Source organism: Danaus plexippus, assembly GCF_018135715.1.
Source record: "Danaus plexippus chromosome 3 unlocalized genomic scaffold, MEX_DaPlex mxdp_25, whole genome shotgun sequence".
NCBI classification, from domain to species: domain Eukaryota; kingdom Metazoa; phylum Arthropoda; class Insecta; order Lepidoptera; family Nymphalidae; genus Danaus; species Danaus plexippus.
Genome location: NW_026869844.1, coordinates 1,165,207 through 1,181,484, shown reverse-complemented (window position 1 = coordinate 1,181,484; position 16,278 = coordinate 1,165,207). Strand labels below are relative to the sequence as shown.

Here is a 16,278-nt window from a genome sequence, read left to right as displayed (position 1 = left end):
TAACAAAAATACGTCTTTATGAATAACGACTCGGGCGTATACAGTTGCATAATAACAAACGGTGATCTCATAACTTTTATTGTTAGCGACCTGCAGAGGAATGTCTATTAAAATTAAACCAAAGTTATTCTCAATAATGGTCTCTTCTCTTGCATTTCTCTCAATTCCTGCATGTATTTCACTTTATTGCTGAATAATCAGCTGCTCAACAACAAACAGCTGATTCTTGATAATTTGCAATTTTTTCCGATAAAATCTATCCGCGCAATATTTGATTAATCACTCAATGAACGCGAATCTATAGTTTGTACAGACTTAGCTATTGAAACAATAAAGGTAAGAAACCTATATGAAAAATCAGTTTTTAATATATTTAGTCAATTTGTCATATATTCACTAGTAGTACGAGTTGGTTTGAGACATAGTTTCACATCGCCTTTACGAGTCAGGGTCTTACTCAAGTATTCAGCGGAAATTATGCCCGGTTTCTCCAACGGATGCACGATAAAGCGAGATTTGAGTAGTCGATCTATAAGTGGTATTTAACAAGTTATATCTATGGCAATTTTTATATGAACAATTTAATATATTCAAGTAATTTATTTAATTTTCTTGCCGTAGTTATCGTCCCAGAAAACTAATTATATCATATAAAAATTTTGAACATTTATTATTATGTGCAAAGTTTCCAAACTAATTATGTAAGACGTTATTAAAACCTCTTCAAGATGTAATCATTGTCTCGGCAATTAATTATTATACAGGCGGCTGAGGGAAAGCTTCTCTTATTGGCGTGATAAATAAGCGTAGCACAGTAACAAAAAGATGGCGATTAATCTAAGTTTAGATAGTTAGCAGGGCGGAGAGCGAGCTGATCGGAGTGTGGCGGGCTCGTTCAACTTTAATAAGCTGGCGTTATCTCCGGTGCGGCGCCGGTGAGGGCCGCGAACCTAGACAAATTACAGCCTCTCGCATCACAGCCGAATTCATCCGACACGTTATATATCACCAGACATTGTATCAATTATGATACAAACTACGATCTGTATCCAACGTATGCCATGTCATAATAGCGGCTAACGGATAGCTGGTGGTTCGTAGCGGTAATACGACTTCGCTCCGACGCTCCGACACATTCAGCGAGTGCGAAACGTGAAGTAAATTAACCCTTAATATAATTGCGTTATATAACACGTTGCACTAAATTCGATCGAGTAAAGGAAATCGCAGAGACATTGTCACTGAATAGAGATTTCTTTACATTACAACTTAAATACAGACAATTCTTCAAAGCGTCCGAGAGAATATTATAATCTCATAACGACAGACTTGACAAAACTGTACAGTCAAATGCACATTCCGTGGATTAAAGCGATGTTGAAGTTTTAAGTTAAATGAGAACAGAAAAAGTGGGACTAAAGCAAAGCACGTCTTATTAGTGAGACAACTATGACTATGAGCTGTTAATTCCAATGCCAAATATAAAACAAAAAATATTCCCATGTAAATCAGTTCGAGTTGTTATATACAAAACGGATGATAATAATAATCGGGTTGAGTTTATGAGTTATGTTCGTCTTAACGTATGTTATTACAGGTATCAAGAGCAAAGTTTTGAAAGTGCTCGTTAACGGGTTGGTAGACTTCAATTTCTCCGCGGCCGGCGGCGCGTGTCGGTGCAATCGGGCGCGGCTGACTTAATGCGATCCGATTCACGGCTAGCGTTCGGTTCGTTGCAACATTCGACTTCATTCACCTTCCGCAAACACCGATCAAAAACCATACAATAATCCGCATTCCTATTTCACAACACTACCAGTTACAATAGAAATAATGTAGCGTCGCGGATTCATATCATGTTAAAAAAAAAATTACATTTCCTTTATAATATTTTTCCATGTTACATTAACATCTATCGTACGGTGATATGCAAGATATTCAAATTGCTCCCGCATAGTAACTAACAATAGTTCGACAACAGAGCGCCATGGACCTGTAGAGGTCCTAGCACTGATTACAGTTTCAATATATAATGAGGCGAGCCACTCTCACGCCTACAGCTAGTGGGCAGAGCGCTAATTTCAATACCCTCTTGATTATTTAATAAACACGTGGTACGAGCAACTAAACAACGGAAACAAAGGGAAAACCCGCGACAGGTAATTAATTCAGGAGACAATGTAGCTTTTTGCTGCTAAACTATTGTCTTTGTCCTCGGTTCACATATTAGACATTCTTGCAAGCAGCGTTGAAAACTGCACATAGAAAAATGAGAAAATTCACGAGAGAAAGTGTTCATATATGTGTGCGGGCGGTGAGGGGGACGAGGGGGGCGGAGGCCGAGGCGGAGGCGGCACAAGACGGGCGCACAGTTTAATTTCCCACGAGGTCGATCTCTGCGCCGCGGAGCGCAACCCGCGGGAATTAATTGCCAGTAATGAATAGTCAAGTGAACGCCCGTTAATTATGTATAGATATGCTCAAATTAAGAAATAACACCCGATGTCTTTCGAAACAACAACGCACATAATATTGTACCTGTTGTAAGAATCACTCCGGTCCGTACACCTGGAGAGATCTTAATTAGATATCACGACATAGTTAGAAACTGTCTCGCGACTTTAAGAGCTACAACAATGGCAAAACTAATATGACAATTACAAAGTTTTTTCTTCGCACATTCTAGAGAATAATACGAAATTTTCACACAGATTGTAATTTAGAGCAGGTTGCAGGTAACGAAGCGACATATTGTTTTAAGTTCGTCGACCTCTTATTATATGCTCTGCTTGTTCACTGCTCCGTTGAGTTTAAAGAATAAGATTTTTAATCTTATTCATGCTATGTGATTATAATAAACATTCCACATGTACATATTTTTTTTAGCTTTTAATTTAATATTTTTTCCTTCTTTTAACCGTAAAATTATATACCAAATGTATATATGACAAGTAAACGTTATGTAAAAAAAGAAAATGAATGTTTTTATACTATACTATGCAAATCTTTATAACCCGACGGTTATCGTCTATAGTTTGTAATGGCTTAAACAGATCGGCCTACAGATAAACACTCTCACATAAAACTACGTCAAGATCAGACTTCACAGACTATTCAATAAAATAAACCTTCACCGATATAACATCAATACTATACAATTCCCGTTCGTATTTAATTCAAAAATAGAATTTTATAAAAACTGACAAAAACTATTGACAAGATTGTAGTGGGAAAATATAATCGTAACGTATATTAGTATGGAGGTAATACGACATGCGACAGATAAGACGTTATAGTGTCGTCATTGGTATTGATAGTGGTTCTATCACACAGACCGTTACAATCGGTAATGATGTGTGATGTTAGGGTGTAGCTTTATTGCTTCCTAGTGTTGTGTGAACTGGTGATACTAGCTAGTGGCTTAAGGGGACTGGCAAGCTCTCACATCCAACACGCTAACGGTATCGCTTCGCGTAGTTACTTTTGCATGGAAGTAACACATGTTACATAGATTTATATTTTACATCAGCTGCAACTTCATTTTATGTTTAAAATGTTTATATATTTAACAAGTTTTATTTATTAATTTTTAACAGAACAAGAGTATTAATTGTGAACATTATCAATTAACATCGTGGTTACGGAAGATAAATAATTTTTAAACGACTGTGTGATGACGCTTCGTAAAAGAAATAAAACTTGTAGATAATCAAAGGCTTCTGCGTAACGATGTAAACGACGCTCGGCAGAAGCGAGCGCCCACAGCCAACCCCATTCTATTATCGCCCTTTATAAACGGCGAGCTCAAAAAATCCTGGCTGAGCAACAACTGCAATACCTCTGGCGTAATAGTCTATTGAAAAACAAATTAATACAAAATGACATAAACAGGAACTTATTTAAATTCCGTCCCTACTGACGTTGAATGTAAACTGTCAATTCATAAAAAATATATACATATTACCCTCTCACCTCTCAACGAGTTTAGTTTTATCAAACAAGGGATCTTGCTCCCCCCCCACTCCTCACTAAATGTAAACCAAGGCAGTGAAAAACTCTTCTAGAGCGTCGTATGATAAATAAATCTCTATAAAGCGTTCAGTCTTATGGTTTCTAGCGTGAAGAAAGTAGGTTTACGATTACCTCGGCCTAAAACCTTTCACTTAAACGCTTTTACTGCTCGTCACACACACTAACAAAGGATAATGCGGAGCCCAAAGGGCTGCATTGTTATATACAATTTACTCACTATATAAGACCAGATACATAATAACGTGCTAAATATTTTTAAACTAACTAATAGTCTGGTATTATTGAAGACTTTACAATAACAGTGACAACGTATAGAACAAGACTAAGGATTAATACTATCGATATTGAATTACAAATTTATTGCAATGGTAAAACCTCTCATCCGTAAGTATCACAACTTCGCTGGACACCTCTGTACAACAAATTTAATACATTATTGTATATATTTTTTGGGTAGTATCGATTGTACTTCATCTAATATGATAACACCAACACAATGAGGTCGACAATATCTTAGGAGACAGTGAATATAAAAGGGTTGTTATTAATGATGGCTGTAACATTAATATTAACACACAGACAGTCAGTCCATTGTGTTCCGCAAACAACGCTCAAAATTACATCAACAATGCCCTCTATTTTCGTATAACGATTTAGTAATCATTGAATTCGGTGTAATGACCATCAAAAGAAATTAAATAGCTTTTAGCGAGCACCGCCTCCGAATACTCGACGGAATTATGATATTTTTTTAACTTCGCATCTGTCAATTTTAATATAGAAGGTGTTTGGTTTTATATTTTGTTTCAGATGATTTTGATGAGTTCATTATACAGGACGTGATAAGTGGTAATTATAATTCGACTGACTTATGCTCGAGAAGGATGTTAATAATAAAAATATAATAAAACGATACACTGATGAATCGCAGCAGTGTAATTTGAAAAATAGGAATGGTGCTTGATTTTTAACCACAGTGTTCAGAACATCACTAAAGATGATATTATCATATGTCAAACTATTCTTTATTTACCTGGGTTGTTTATTTACGTCAGTCTAATTGAACAATTAATAAGTTTAATTAAACGGGTCGCATGGAGTAAATTTGTCAGTTATATAGTCTCAGTTAATTCCTCAAGTGACCGTACATCGCCAAACACAGCTACATGAAGCGATGAAAATAAAATTATCTTGGACAAAAACTTGTTGGCAAATATTACATCATTAGTTATTATAAAAACAACTCGTGATTGGAAATGGAACGAGACAAATAATAATAGTTATACCCAGAAACGTTACTCCGATCCAATCAGTACATAGAAAATTCCGACAGTACATAGATAATTAATTTAATAGATTATAAGTAAAATATAATTACATATTAATAATACAAAGTTAAAGTCATTTCAAAACATACGTATAAGTATATCGTATACCAACATTTAGAAATATCTTAAGAGAAAAAAATTACGGAGTAAATAACTTATATTATTGGCCAGAAAGCTTAGTCCAAGTTAGTATGGTCTGACAACACACGGAGCTTGTCTCTCTTATTATCCTGTGTCAATACTACAATGTGTCAAGGCTAATGAATGTAAGTCTATCTATCAGCTTGAAGTCAGCATAGACTGTAAAACCGTTATTTCAGCCTTCCTTTTCTGTTACACGGGTGTCATTGCCGAAATCAGAAATAGTGAACGAAGCAAAGCTCTTGTCATTCAACACTTAACGTATGTTCTGAATATAATGTTGCAAAAAACATCAAAACATATATGCACATATTATATAAATAAACCCTCAGCGAGCAGAAGATGTAAAGCAAAAGTTTCGTATAGTACGCTGTATCGTCTCGGTCTTTCAACTCTGATAATTCTGATAGTCCCGGTCTTTCAATATTAGTCAGTCCAAAGCCATATTTTATTAACCGACGAGGCGAGTTTTTCTAACAATGCATTAGTAGAAATCTATCAACCACTGTCGTACTAACGTTGACCTTATACATTTAACTAAGAACAAACCATAACGTGAGATATAAATTATCAAGAGTGTCAATATCACGATCTCAGCAATTATTAACTAACGTCTCAGAAGCACAAAACGTGTTCCGTTCAAAATCAAGAGTTTTGTTTCGTGGCCAGTCATGTAATATTTGATTTTAAAAAGCCAGTAATTCAGTTTTAGTCCTACCATACCGCTACCATAGACAAGTGTCTCTATGCCTGCAGCGCCGATCATGGGTAAAACTTTAAACGGTAACGTAATACTAAAAGCATCACCCTGTATAAAGCCCGTTTGAAAATACAGCAAAGGTCAACGTCCTCGAGAACGGTGATTCGTCTCACAAGCCGTTTTTATTTTACATCAGCGCGATTGCTTAGCGCGGAGTGTCTCGAGAGAGGACAGCGTCACGCGTGATCAGAAATATATCAGATATAATGTCGGACGAGCACCTCTAATACATAGCCCGGTAGTGATCGATGTGCGTAGCGGCACGTGACAGGCGGTATATGAGCGAGCCAGTCTAGGACAGGGCGGCAACGTTTTATTCACCAACAGAGAGATCCCTTAGTTTCTTCTGAAGCGAGTTGTTCCGTAGCGCATCCCCGCGGACCACCGACCCTGACTAGCGGACCGTATTAACGTTAACTGTAACCACGCTAACTTTGAAAGCAGCGCGCGGCGTGATGACTAATGTATTATTAACACGTGGGACTAACGTCATAGTATGTCATTCAGTTTGCGGCAGTCACGAGCTGACCGTGTGTGTCATGCGGCAGGAATACGCCTGTTGTTAGTTACTGACCTGCAGCTCGAAGGGTTGGTGGTGCTGGGCCGAGTCCGGCGCGGCGGGCACCACGGACGCTCCGTTCACGAGCCCCGCGCCGCCCACGCCGCTACTGGACGCGCTCACGCCGCCCACGCCACCGACGCCGCCCACCCCGCCCACGCCGCCCGCGTACTGCACCGATATTATATACATATTAGAAGATAAATATATGAAGTAAAACAATTGTTGACTTTAACTGACGATGAGAAATAAATTTAAATTAAATAGCATCAGAATCAGACGTCCACAGTAACAATTGATTGTGGCTTTATTGAAACTTTATGCTCTAAATATTGACAGAACAAACTTTGGACAAATACTACTCCTTCCCTCCAACGGTAAACTAAACTCAGACAAACTAAACTAGAGCACTAACCTGCTGGGTGTTTGCAAAACTGTTGTTGTCAAACTGCGGGTGCTGCTCCATTTGTAAGACGAGTTCAATGTGCTGGTTCATAGAGTCGTTCAGATTCATGCCTGGAACATAACAACTCCATTATATTTTCTTTCCAACTTGTTCCTTGTTACAAAACAATGTTTTGTTGTATTTAAACTAACATCTGTACCATGTCGGAGCAGAGCAAAGTTTTTAATGAATATATAAAACATTTTTTTATATAAATTAAACGTTATTTAAGGTAGTGAGTACCCACCAGGGTGAAGTTGAGGATGCTGTGGATGTGGCAATCCTTGGAGAGGAGCAACTCCGAGCATACCGGGATGATGCTGGAAAAATATATAACTGTTACAAATATTCACTACTACCTACACCCGTGCCGCCGTCTTTATTGATTTATATATATATTTTTTACAACCTAAGAAAGTACAGGCATTACTAAGCCATCAAGATAATCATTATTTCTCACAACTGCTTTAACCTTTACATTCATGAAGATATCGCAATATACCTTCTGTACATAGGGAACAACAATAAAAAAAATTGAAATCTATTCAACTTGTCGGACATTATTTGCCAGCACAACAAACGACCTCTTACCCTGTTATTTATATGGAATACACCAAAAACTTTACCCGTGTTTTAGTTTTAACTAATACCTGAGGGTGCTGCAGATGCGGCAAGTGGTGCAGCTGCGGCTGTGGCGCGGGCAGCGCGTGCGGCAGCAGTGGGAAGGCGCCCGCCTCGCCGTTGCGAACGCCCACACCCACCCCGACGCCCACGCCGCCCGCGTTCACCCCGCCAGTGTTCACGTTGTTCATGCCGCCCACACCACCCTCCTCCTCAGCGGGAGACGGCTGCCGGGAGCCAGGGGTGCGACTGAAACAAACAGATTCAAACAAAATTATTTTCGATGGGAAATATATATATACATTCAAGGTTAAATTAAATAATTGTTTCCTGTCTCCGTCCATATTGTATACGCCAAGTCTATATATCTTCAGATTTCAATTAATACATGAAACATAAACGAGTATTATTTAGTGTTGTCAACATTAATGGTAACCACGGTCACATCGTCAAATGGGTATGTAAATTATAAATTCTAAATAATAAAACGTCGTCTTGGAATTATTATTTTCTTCATTCCGTTAAAAGCAACGTTGTTTATGACAATTGTGTAACTCTTTAACAAAATCAGTTAGGGACAGTTACCTTAATTCCGTACTAAGGATGATATCGATTTGTTTTTATAGAGTTAAACCTTCAAGCGGGCGCGCGTAGTCGAATCGACCGCGCTTTCTGCATTTTCGTTAATATTATTATTATTACCCATCACCCCTACTTCTCATTTCTAGCAGCCTGTCGCTATGTCATTGGGAGTTAAATAAAGAATATACCGCCGCTCGGGGCGCTCCCCCCACTCCAAAGATCGCAATTGTTTTAGTCCCGGTGCAGTCGACGAAAAGTCTACACGCGGTTTTTTTATATAATATAAGTCCTGGACGGTCATCACAAAGTGCAGTACTCGAAGAATTACTAAGAAGAGTGAATCAGAGCTCGGCGACCAAGGCTCTGAAACTTCCGAGCACACCGTTGCAGAGGAACCGCGATCTGCTGAGGAATCAAACTGCTCGGAATCAGATGAGGATAAATTGCCACTTTCATAAATAAATAGCTGTTTTACAGGGCGCGATAAAGTAACGAAGTGGCAAAAATCTAACAATAACAGAGTGAGGTGTCGAGTTCAAAATACTCTCACGGAAGATGCGGGAGCCCGTGGGAATGGTGTGGGGGACAGCATTCACACAAGCCTGGAATTTACTCATTTCAGAGAGTATTATGAAAAAGTTGTTAGACACACCAACGAATTAATTAAAAAAAAAAAGCGCAATCGTACAACAGAATACGTGACTACAAACCGACAGATGCGGGGGAAATTTGACCACTTTTTGTTGTTTATAGCGGGATTGTTGTATATCGCGGGATATTTGAAGACATCACACTCCAATTCAGAGAAAAGAGTAAAATTTCTACTGAATTCTTCGCGGTTTGATGATGCTACCATGCGACAAGCTCGTCGTACTCTAGACAAAGCTGCGCCAATAAGAGAAATTTTAGATATGTTTACAAAGAATTATCTTTTGCCATACTCAGTGGGAGAAAACATCGACAGTTGGTGTACCGGTGTGCCGCTGGTGAACGATTCGGCCGAGGATTACAAGATTTCCGATGTATGTGCCATGCGTAAAAACCTGAAAGAAGTCCCTCCTTGCTTCATAGATAATAACAGACCTGAATATTCAAGTGAATTTAGACTTTCTGATCCAGCTACACTCGTATCTTACGTGCCTAAAATTGATGAAAGTATAAATGAAAAGCGCAAACCCAGCATCGTCATTTTTTTTTTCTTCAATAAAACAAAGGGGGTGCCGATGAAGTCGATAAAAAGGTAAAGATGTATTCTGTTTCAAGGAAGAATAATGGTCAGTGGAAAGATGGCCAGTGACACTCTTTTTTCGTCCTCTGGATATTGCAGGAATAAATAGTATGGTGCTATTGAGGGCAAATAATGCGATTCTACGGAAAAGGCGAATATAACTTACGAGCTATGCACTGAATTGACAAAAGAGTACGTCCAAAGAAGATCAACGATAGTAGGCCTCCAAGAAAACTAAAAAGCAACATTAGGGAGAATTTGAACATGGAGGTTGGTGCTGCTGATACAGAGGCAGGTAGTCCTGGCTCATGCAGAGGAAGCTGTAAAATATGTCCAGCCAAAGAAAGGAGGCAATCAAAAACGCAATGTAAGTTACGTATGAAAAATATTCGCACAACATTTATTTGCCATCAATGTTATATGGACGAAGAAACTGATTCTCAAGAAAACTAACCAAAAATTATTGTTATTGTTATTTTGTAATTTTTATTATTAGACTAGGTATATGAACTAGTCTGAGATATGTAAAAAGAATTTGTGTTCATAATTTTTGTTTTGATCCGAAGAATATGTGAGTTAATTAATTCGTTTAATAATTGTTTTTTTATCATAATTTTAATTATTTTTTTGACAAATTAGACTTTAACGACCATGATAATATATCCAAGTACAAATAAATATATAATTATTGAACAAATAGTGCATTATTTCTCTTATTCATCCATAGGTCTTTTCGGTTACGCGCGCCCGCTCCCGGTACATACGACCGCGCGCCCGCTTGAAGGTTAATCACTATATTTAAGAATAAACAATATTTTTAACATGTTGTTTTATTGATAAAAACTTCTGTTTCGATGTAAGTGGACCTTGTAAAACTGACCACAAAAAATAAAACTTATTTATATTCATCTTATGTAATGTTTGTGTGATAAGCACTTTTATAAAAGCGTGATATGTGTGAAACAAAATATAGCCTCGTAGGTCATTAAATTATTCGGGTGATCAAATCTTTCTTAAATTTATCGTAGTATCTATACGCGCGCGCACACACACACACACATACATAAACACTATCAGTCGCGATGAATCATAAAATGATAATTGATAAGAGATCGCGGTCTGGTGTCATTGAGTTGGGCCAGCCTCGGTTATTGCCCGCCGGCCTTGCGGCCGCCCGCCACACACACACATGTCGTCACTCAAACTGGTTATATATTTCTCATTCTTATGAGCCGGTACAGTGAGTTATTACCCGCTGATACTCTAGATACCTCCATTCTTTTGTCTCCTCGCGGCTCACACTATATGCAACACGCAAGTATCTATTACAGAATCGATGAATTTTCTAAAATAGTTTACAAATCGTTAGGACCTCGAATTAGATAATTTATATATAATATATGATGGAATTCGTAATTATCTTTTATAATCCTATTTGTTTACTTCATAACCCGTGACCCGTGTCTATAAACGCTTTAAAATTAAATACAATTATTAGTAGGAACAACAAAATGACGTAATTACAAAAAACTTTTAGTGGTCAGTGTTTTAGTTTAAACGTACCACATATTAAGATCGGATTAAGGTTGCGTTAAGTTCTCAACGTTCTCATTGGACTAAACGAATACGAAACGAGTTACTGTGAGACATATCGCGAGGGGTGCGGTACAAAGTATCATCTCACAGAGGTCCGCCCCGTGGGTGTGTGTGTGTATAGTATAACGTAGCAACGTTACATGTCAACTAACTTGAAGGCCTTGTCGTCGTCCTGGCCGTTGTGCAGTCCGTTCTGCAGCGCGGCGTGGTCGTGCAGCTCGTGCAGGTCCTTGTCGAAGGGCGAGGCGGCGGCCGGCTTGTCCTCTGAGCGCTCGTCCAGCACCATGCCTCGCAGGCCCGCCACCACGCCCGCCACCTTATCTCCGCCGCCCGCCACTGCCCCCGCCACGCCACCCTCTATGACACACACTGTACGCTCAGTCGCCACCACCGTCGAATTTTAAACACTCGTTATGGCATTCGTTAGGAGATATTTTAGTGTGTTTTATAAGCGTTTCCGGTTAGTGATGTTTAGAGAGGTAGCAAAGTCATTACCCGTTGGGGAGCCTCTCAGCACGTACTCCACCATCTTGACCCCCAGGCCGGCGGTGTCTCTCGGCGAGAGGATGCTGCTGGCGTCCCCGCCAGGAAACGCTACCCCACGACGAGTACCCATCATCGGTACACCCACATTGTGTTCCACTGCTAATGATTTTATAATAATTACATTAACATAACATACAAGACATTTATGAAAAATTTAAAAACCCTCAATTCAATTACGAGCCAACCTTGAGCAGACCAAGTGGGGTCTCGCCACATCTGTTCAGGGTTCAGCTGCAAGGGTGGTAGATGTGGTGGTCCTTTGATATCACCTCCAGCTCCAGGTCCTTTGTCCCACAACTTTTTTGCAGATGGTGCAATCTGAAAAAGAAACGAGAACAAATTAATTTAAATCTATTGATTAAAAAGAAAACAACTTATAGCAATATATAAAAAAGTAAAAAATTGTAAAAAAAATAGTACTTGTGTGAACAAAATAATAATACCTAAAGAGGATTCAACTACATTAATTATAATCTTTCTTTTTCATATAAAAAATGAACACTTTTCAAAAATATGCAAATTATTTAGACCTCGAGCACATAGCCAACTCATAACAATAATGCAAACATGGTTATTAAGTCATGATCATAAACAGCATGGTTCAAAATGATTAAGTTGAAAGATATTAAAAGGTTTAAATTTTTAAAATGACTTTTTTTTATTTACAAAAATTTTCTTTATGCCGACATCTATTGTTCACAAAGAATCCATCTTTAATTTAACATAGAGATAGGATCTTCATAAACAGTTCTTGCTATAATAAACCGATAAGAAGGAACTTTGAATATGATCAATACTGGGAGTACAAATACAATCCCATATACATGGACTCGTTAAATCGATCTTCGACAAAACCCAACATCCAGGTTTATACTATACTTATAATTTACTTATATTATTTAAATTTAAAACAATATATAAACTTCTATAATTGTTATAAACATATCAGCTTTACTAATAATTTCAAGAACTTAAACACAACTACACACATCATGCTTGTCAACATAATTTTTACATACAATAATCTAAGTTGTACCAACAATGATATTATTTTGATCTCTTTTGTAATATTTACATATAATTTAACAATTTTTAAGCTTACACAACTACTTTCTAGGAATAATTAAGACAATGTCGATCTTCTTAATGATCAACATTTATTCACGAAGTATCCATACATTAATCAAACACATACCTTTATTTATAACGAGACTACAGAGCAGAAATTTAACACATGTTGAATGATTTCACTTTTACGATGTATGAATAAGAACTTTGTTGAGAACGAAACTTAAAATTTGCTAAAATATTTAAAGTTGAACTACTTGTTTAGAGTTCTCGGAGACGAATTTAGTTCAATTGTTTGGATCCAAACACGTACATGTTCAAAATACAAAAAATAAATAATTACTATAATTGCCTTATTTATAAATGTATACTATCGATTTTTTTAATATAAACAGGTATTATAAACGCTTTCCTGAATTAAACTTATATAGTTACTTCTTGTTTGAACACCGGTGAAACAAATAATACGAACTAGAAATGGCGGACGCCGGTGACAAGTAAACAAAACAAAAACGGACCTGTTGCATAGAAAAAACAATAATTCCATAATTTCATGACTTAAAATATTATCTAAATACAGAATCCTATACTACAGAACAAAAAACTCACCATGTCGGGGCCCATATCCTTAACATTAGGTTCGAAAAAAAAGTCACTCAAAGGTTTCATGCGTACAATCCACCTAAAGCTTTGTAATCATGTACCACAATGAAAGCTTGTAAGACGATATAGAATACAGAACATTGATCACTTGTTTTTAAACAACGAAAACACTACTTATAAGTAAAACACAACACATTTCTTACAGTAAATCGTTCAAATGCAGTAAAATAAAACTGAATAATCTAAACTCAAAAGTACAATGTTGACTTGTTTCGAACAAAGGACATACGCCGATCACAGCGCTTGCGCTAACTTCCCCGACTACGGGAGCGTCGGACGAAGTGAAGCTTCAAGAAATTGTTCACAGATGGCGCAAAACACCAAAAAGTTTATAGAGTGAACGAACTTTTTGCGCTCATTTCAAAACTTTAATCTGATTCACACGATACCTTTTTAAAATACATCAAACGTACAAATGGCAGTTTTAATAATATACATAAAAAGTTTTTATAGATAACTGATTAAAGTGACCGTAGTATATTTCAATGATTAAAAATGTAGTTAATGAAAAAATCTTTATAGAATTATTCAAATTTAAAATACTTTATTTCCAGGTCCAAACAAATATTTAAATATCATACATCTACGTAGTAAACAACAGTCATTTTACACTTCATCCTAATTGCCGTCGTTTGAAAAACCCCTTAGGACACTAGAACGAAACAGCTCATAAAAGTATACAAGCTGTTAAGAGATTTCACACTGCTGTTGTTTCGTTTAAACTAAAATCGGCATTTCTCATTGACAGTTTATTTTTAAATGTTTATTATAAAACAACTACTACTGTGATATTAATAAATATACAAAAATCTCACTATTAAACACCAAATATAACAAACAAAATAGTATTTAAAAAACGTTCTTTTTTTATTGGGATGTGACCAAAAATCGAGATATAGATGCTAATGTATGAATTAAAGAAATTATTTTATTTATAGTTTACTTATTTCAGATTATATTGATTCTTAGAAATGATTAACATTATTCAGAACTATCATATAGAATTTGTGAAAAAGTTTGTTATGCATAACAATGAGCCAATACGGCTGTTTTATTACCTAATTTAAGGCAGTCCTTTTAAGAATGTTATACATTTTTTGTGACCAGTAAAAGTTTATACAAAATTTTTAATGTTAAAGATTAAATAAATAAAAATATAAGCACAAAAGCGACACTTACAGAAAAAAATATATATATATATAATATGGTAAAAAAAGGCAAAATAATGTCCCTTAAAAATACTGTTATTAACAAAGTTAAGATAAGACTGAATTTAAATTCTGTAAATATTACAATGATATTAAATCAAAAGTACATATGAGAGATAATTCTCGTTCATTGATTCCAACAGCTAGGAGAGTAATTATAATCTTATATAAAATCTTACATGTAAAAATCAATATATTTTGATCCATGAAATATGAAATAGTATGAATGTAAAATTCAAATTATAGGCAAGGTATATTGTTAGATTGCACAGATCCTTGTTTACAAACCTAAGATACATCAGCTGTTATAGTAGAATAACCATTAGTCACTCAAGTTATGTGTCTATTACTTATTTTATTAAATCAAAGTGCTTAAAAAATTAACATTAGAGATATCAATAAAATATATGTTGTAACATAGTTCATGTTGTGCATTTTAACTATTTGTAAAGTTTGTTAAACTTCATGAGGTGTTTTTATAAGTGACGCAATTAAATCTCAACAAACAAAAGACATACAAAATTGTCAGATAGAAAGTAATTTTTATGAAAAATGTTTGTCTAACTATTTATTTAAAGTAAACAACATGTTACAGGCATATATAGCTTAAATTTCAAAGTGCTTATATAGAGAATAAATATTTTATGTAACTTTAAGATTTAAAACTTGAATTGTTTTTAACATATACACATATTATATTTATATTATAATGATCAAAAATTGCGTCAAAATTTTCTCATTATTAATTAATACCTATACACCTATGTACATTTAAAAAGTCACATAGGACACAACTGTAGCTGATAAATAAAGATGTCAAGTTAATTTCTTTAGGAAGTTTTAAGTCATGCTTGATGAGCTCTATACTTGGGCACTGATGTTATTGTTTGAGGTGACAAATCATAAGTAACAGAGCTTTTCTAAATGTCTTCTATATAACGATAATTAATTGTTCGTCTTTCATACAACATTAGTATCTCAATTCAATATATCATGCAATAAATGGATTTTCCTTTATGTAATAGAAATTACTTTAATTCACACCTCATATAGGATAATATATTTTTAACTAACGCTACATTGCAAACTTTTTAATAATATATATCAATATTGCTTTAATATGCATTTTCATATACATGAACCTTCTTTATAAGTGTGCTAATTGTTTTCGTTTAATAATGATGACCTTTTGACACACAATCAGTATATTATGAGTGATTATTGTTTAAAAATATTTTTTATTTATTGATGAGTAAATAAAATAAATAACTGGATATTAATATTTTGGAAGTTATTGACTTCTCAGTAATACAACGAACAGACATCACATTTAGACTTTTTATTTCATTTAATTTAATTGTCAGTCAATAAATTTCTAAGAGGAACAGCGAAATAAATTAAAATCGGTTTTAGAAGTCAACATTAATGATTTTGAAATAAAAAAATAAATACAACGAGATACTCATTTAAATATTGTATGCAAGAATATTTTTTAACAAAA

At 35.7% G+C, this 16,278-nt stretch overlaps 1 protein-coding gene across 10 annotated transcripts in view; it reads right to left on the bottom strand.

Annotated features, from left to right (window-relative positions):
- LOC116770116 (maternal protein pumilio) overlaps window positions 1-16,278 on the bottom strand; it is a 53,396-nt gene that overhangs the window by 34,923 nt on the left and 2,195 nt on the right. For 7 of the 10 annotated variants that reach the window (XM_061526703.1, XM_061526706.1, XM_061526704.1 and 4 more), the window contains 7 exons: window positions 12,024-12,156; window positions 11,788-11,937; window positions 11,445-11,661; window positions 7,916-8,135; window positions 7,513-7,585; window positions 7,236-7,336; window positions 6,836-6,991 (listed from right to left, as the gene is read on the bottom strand). In XM_061526703.1, the coding sequence (XP_061382687.1) occupies window positions 6,836-6,991; window positions 7,236-7,336; window positions 7,513-7,585; window positions 7,916-8,135; window positions 11,445-11,661; window positions 11,788-11,937; window positions 12,024-12,156 (1,050 nt within the window). The remainder of the gene's footprint in view (window positions 1-6,835; window positions 6,992-7,235; window positions 7,337-7,512; window positions 7,586-7,915; window positions 8,136-11,444; window positions 11,662-11,787; window positions 11,938-12,023; window positions 12,157-16,278) is intronic. The other 3 variants (XM_061526705.1, XM_061526707.1, XM_061526702.1) reach the window with 2 other exon arrangements.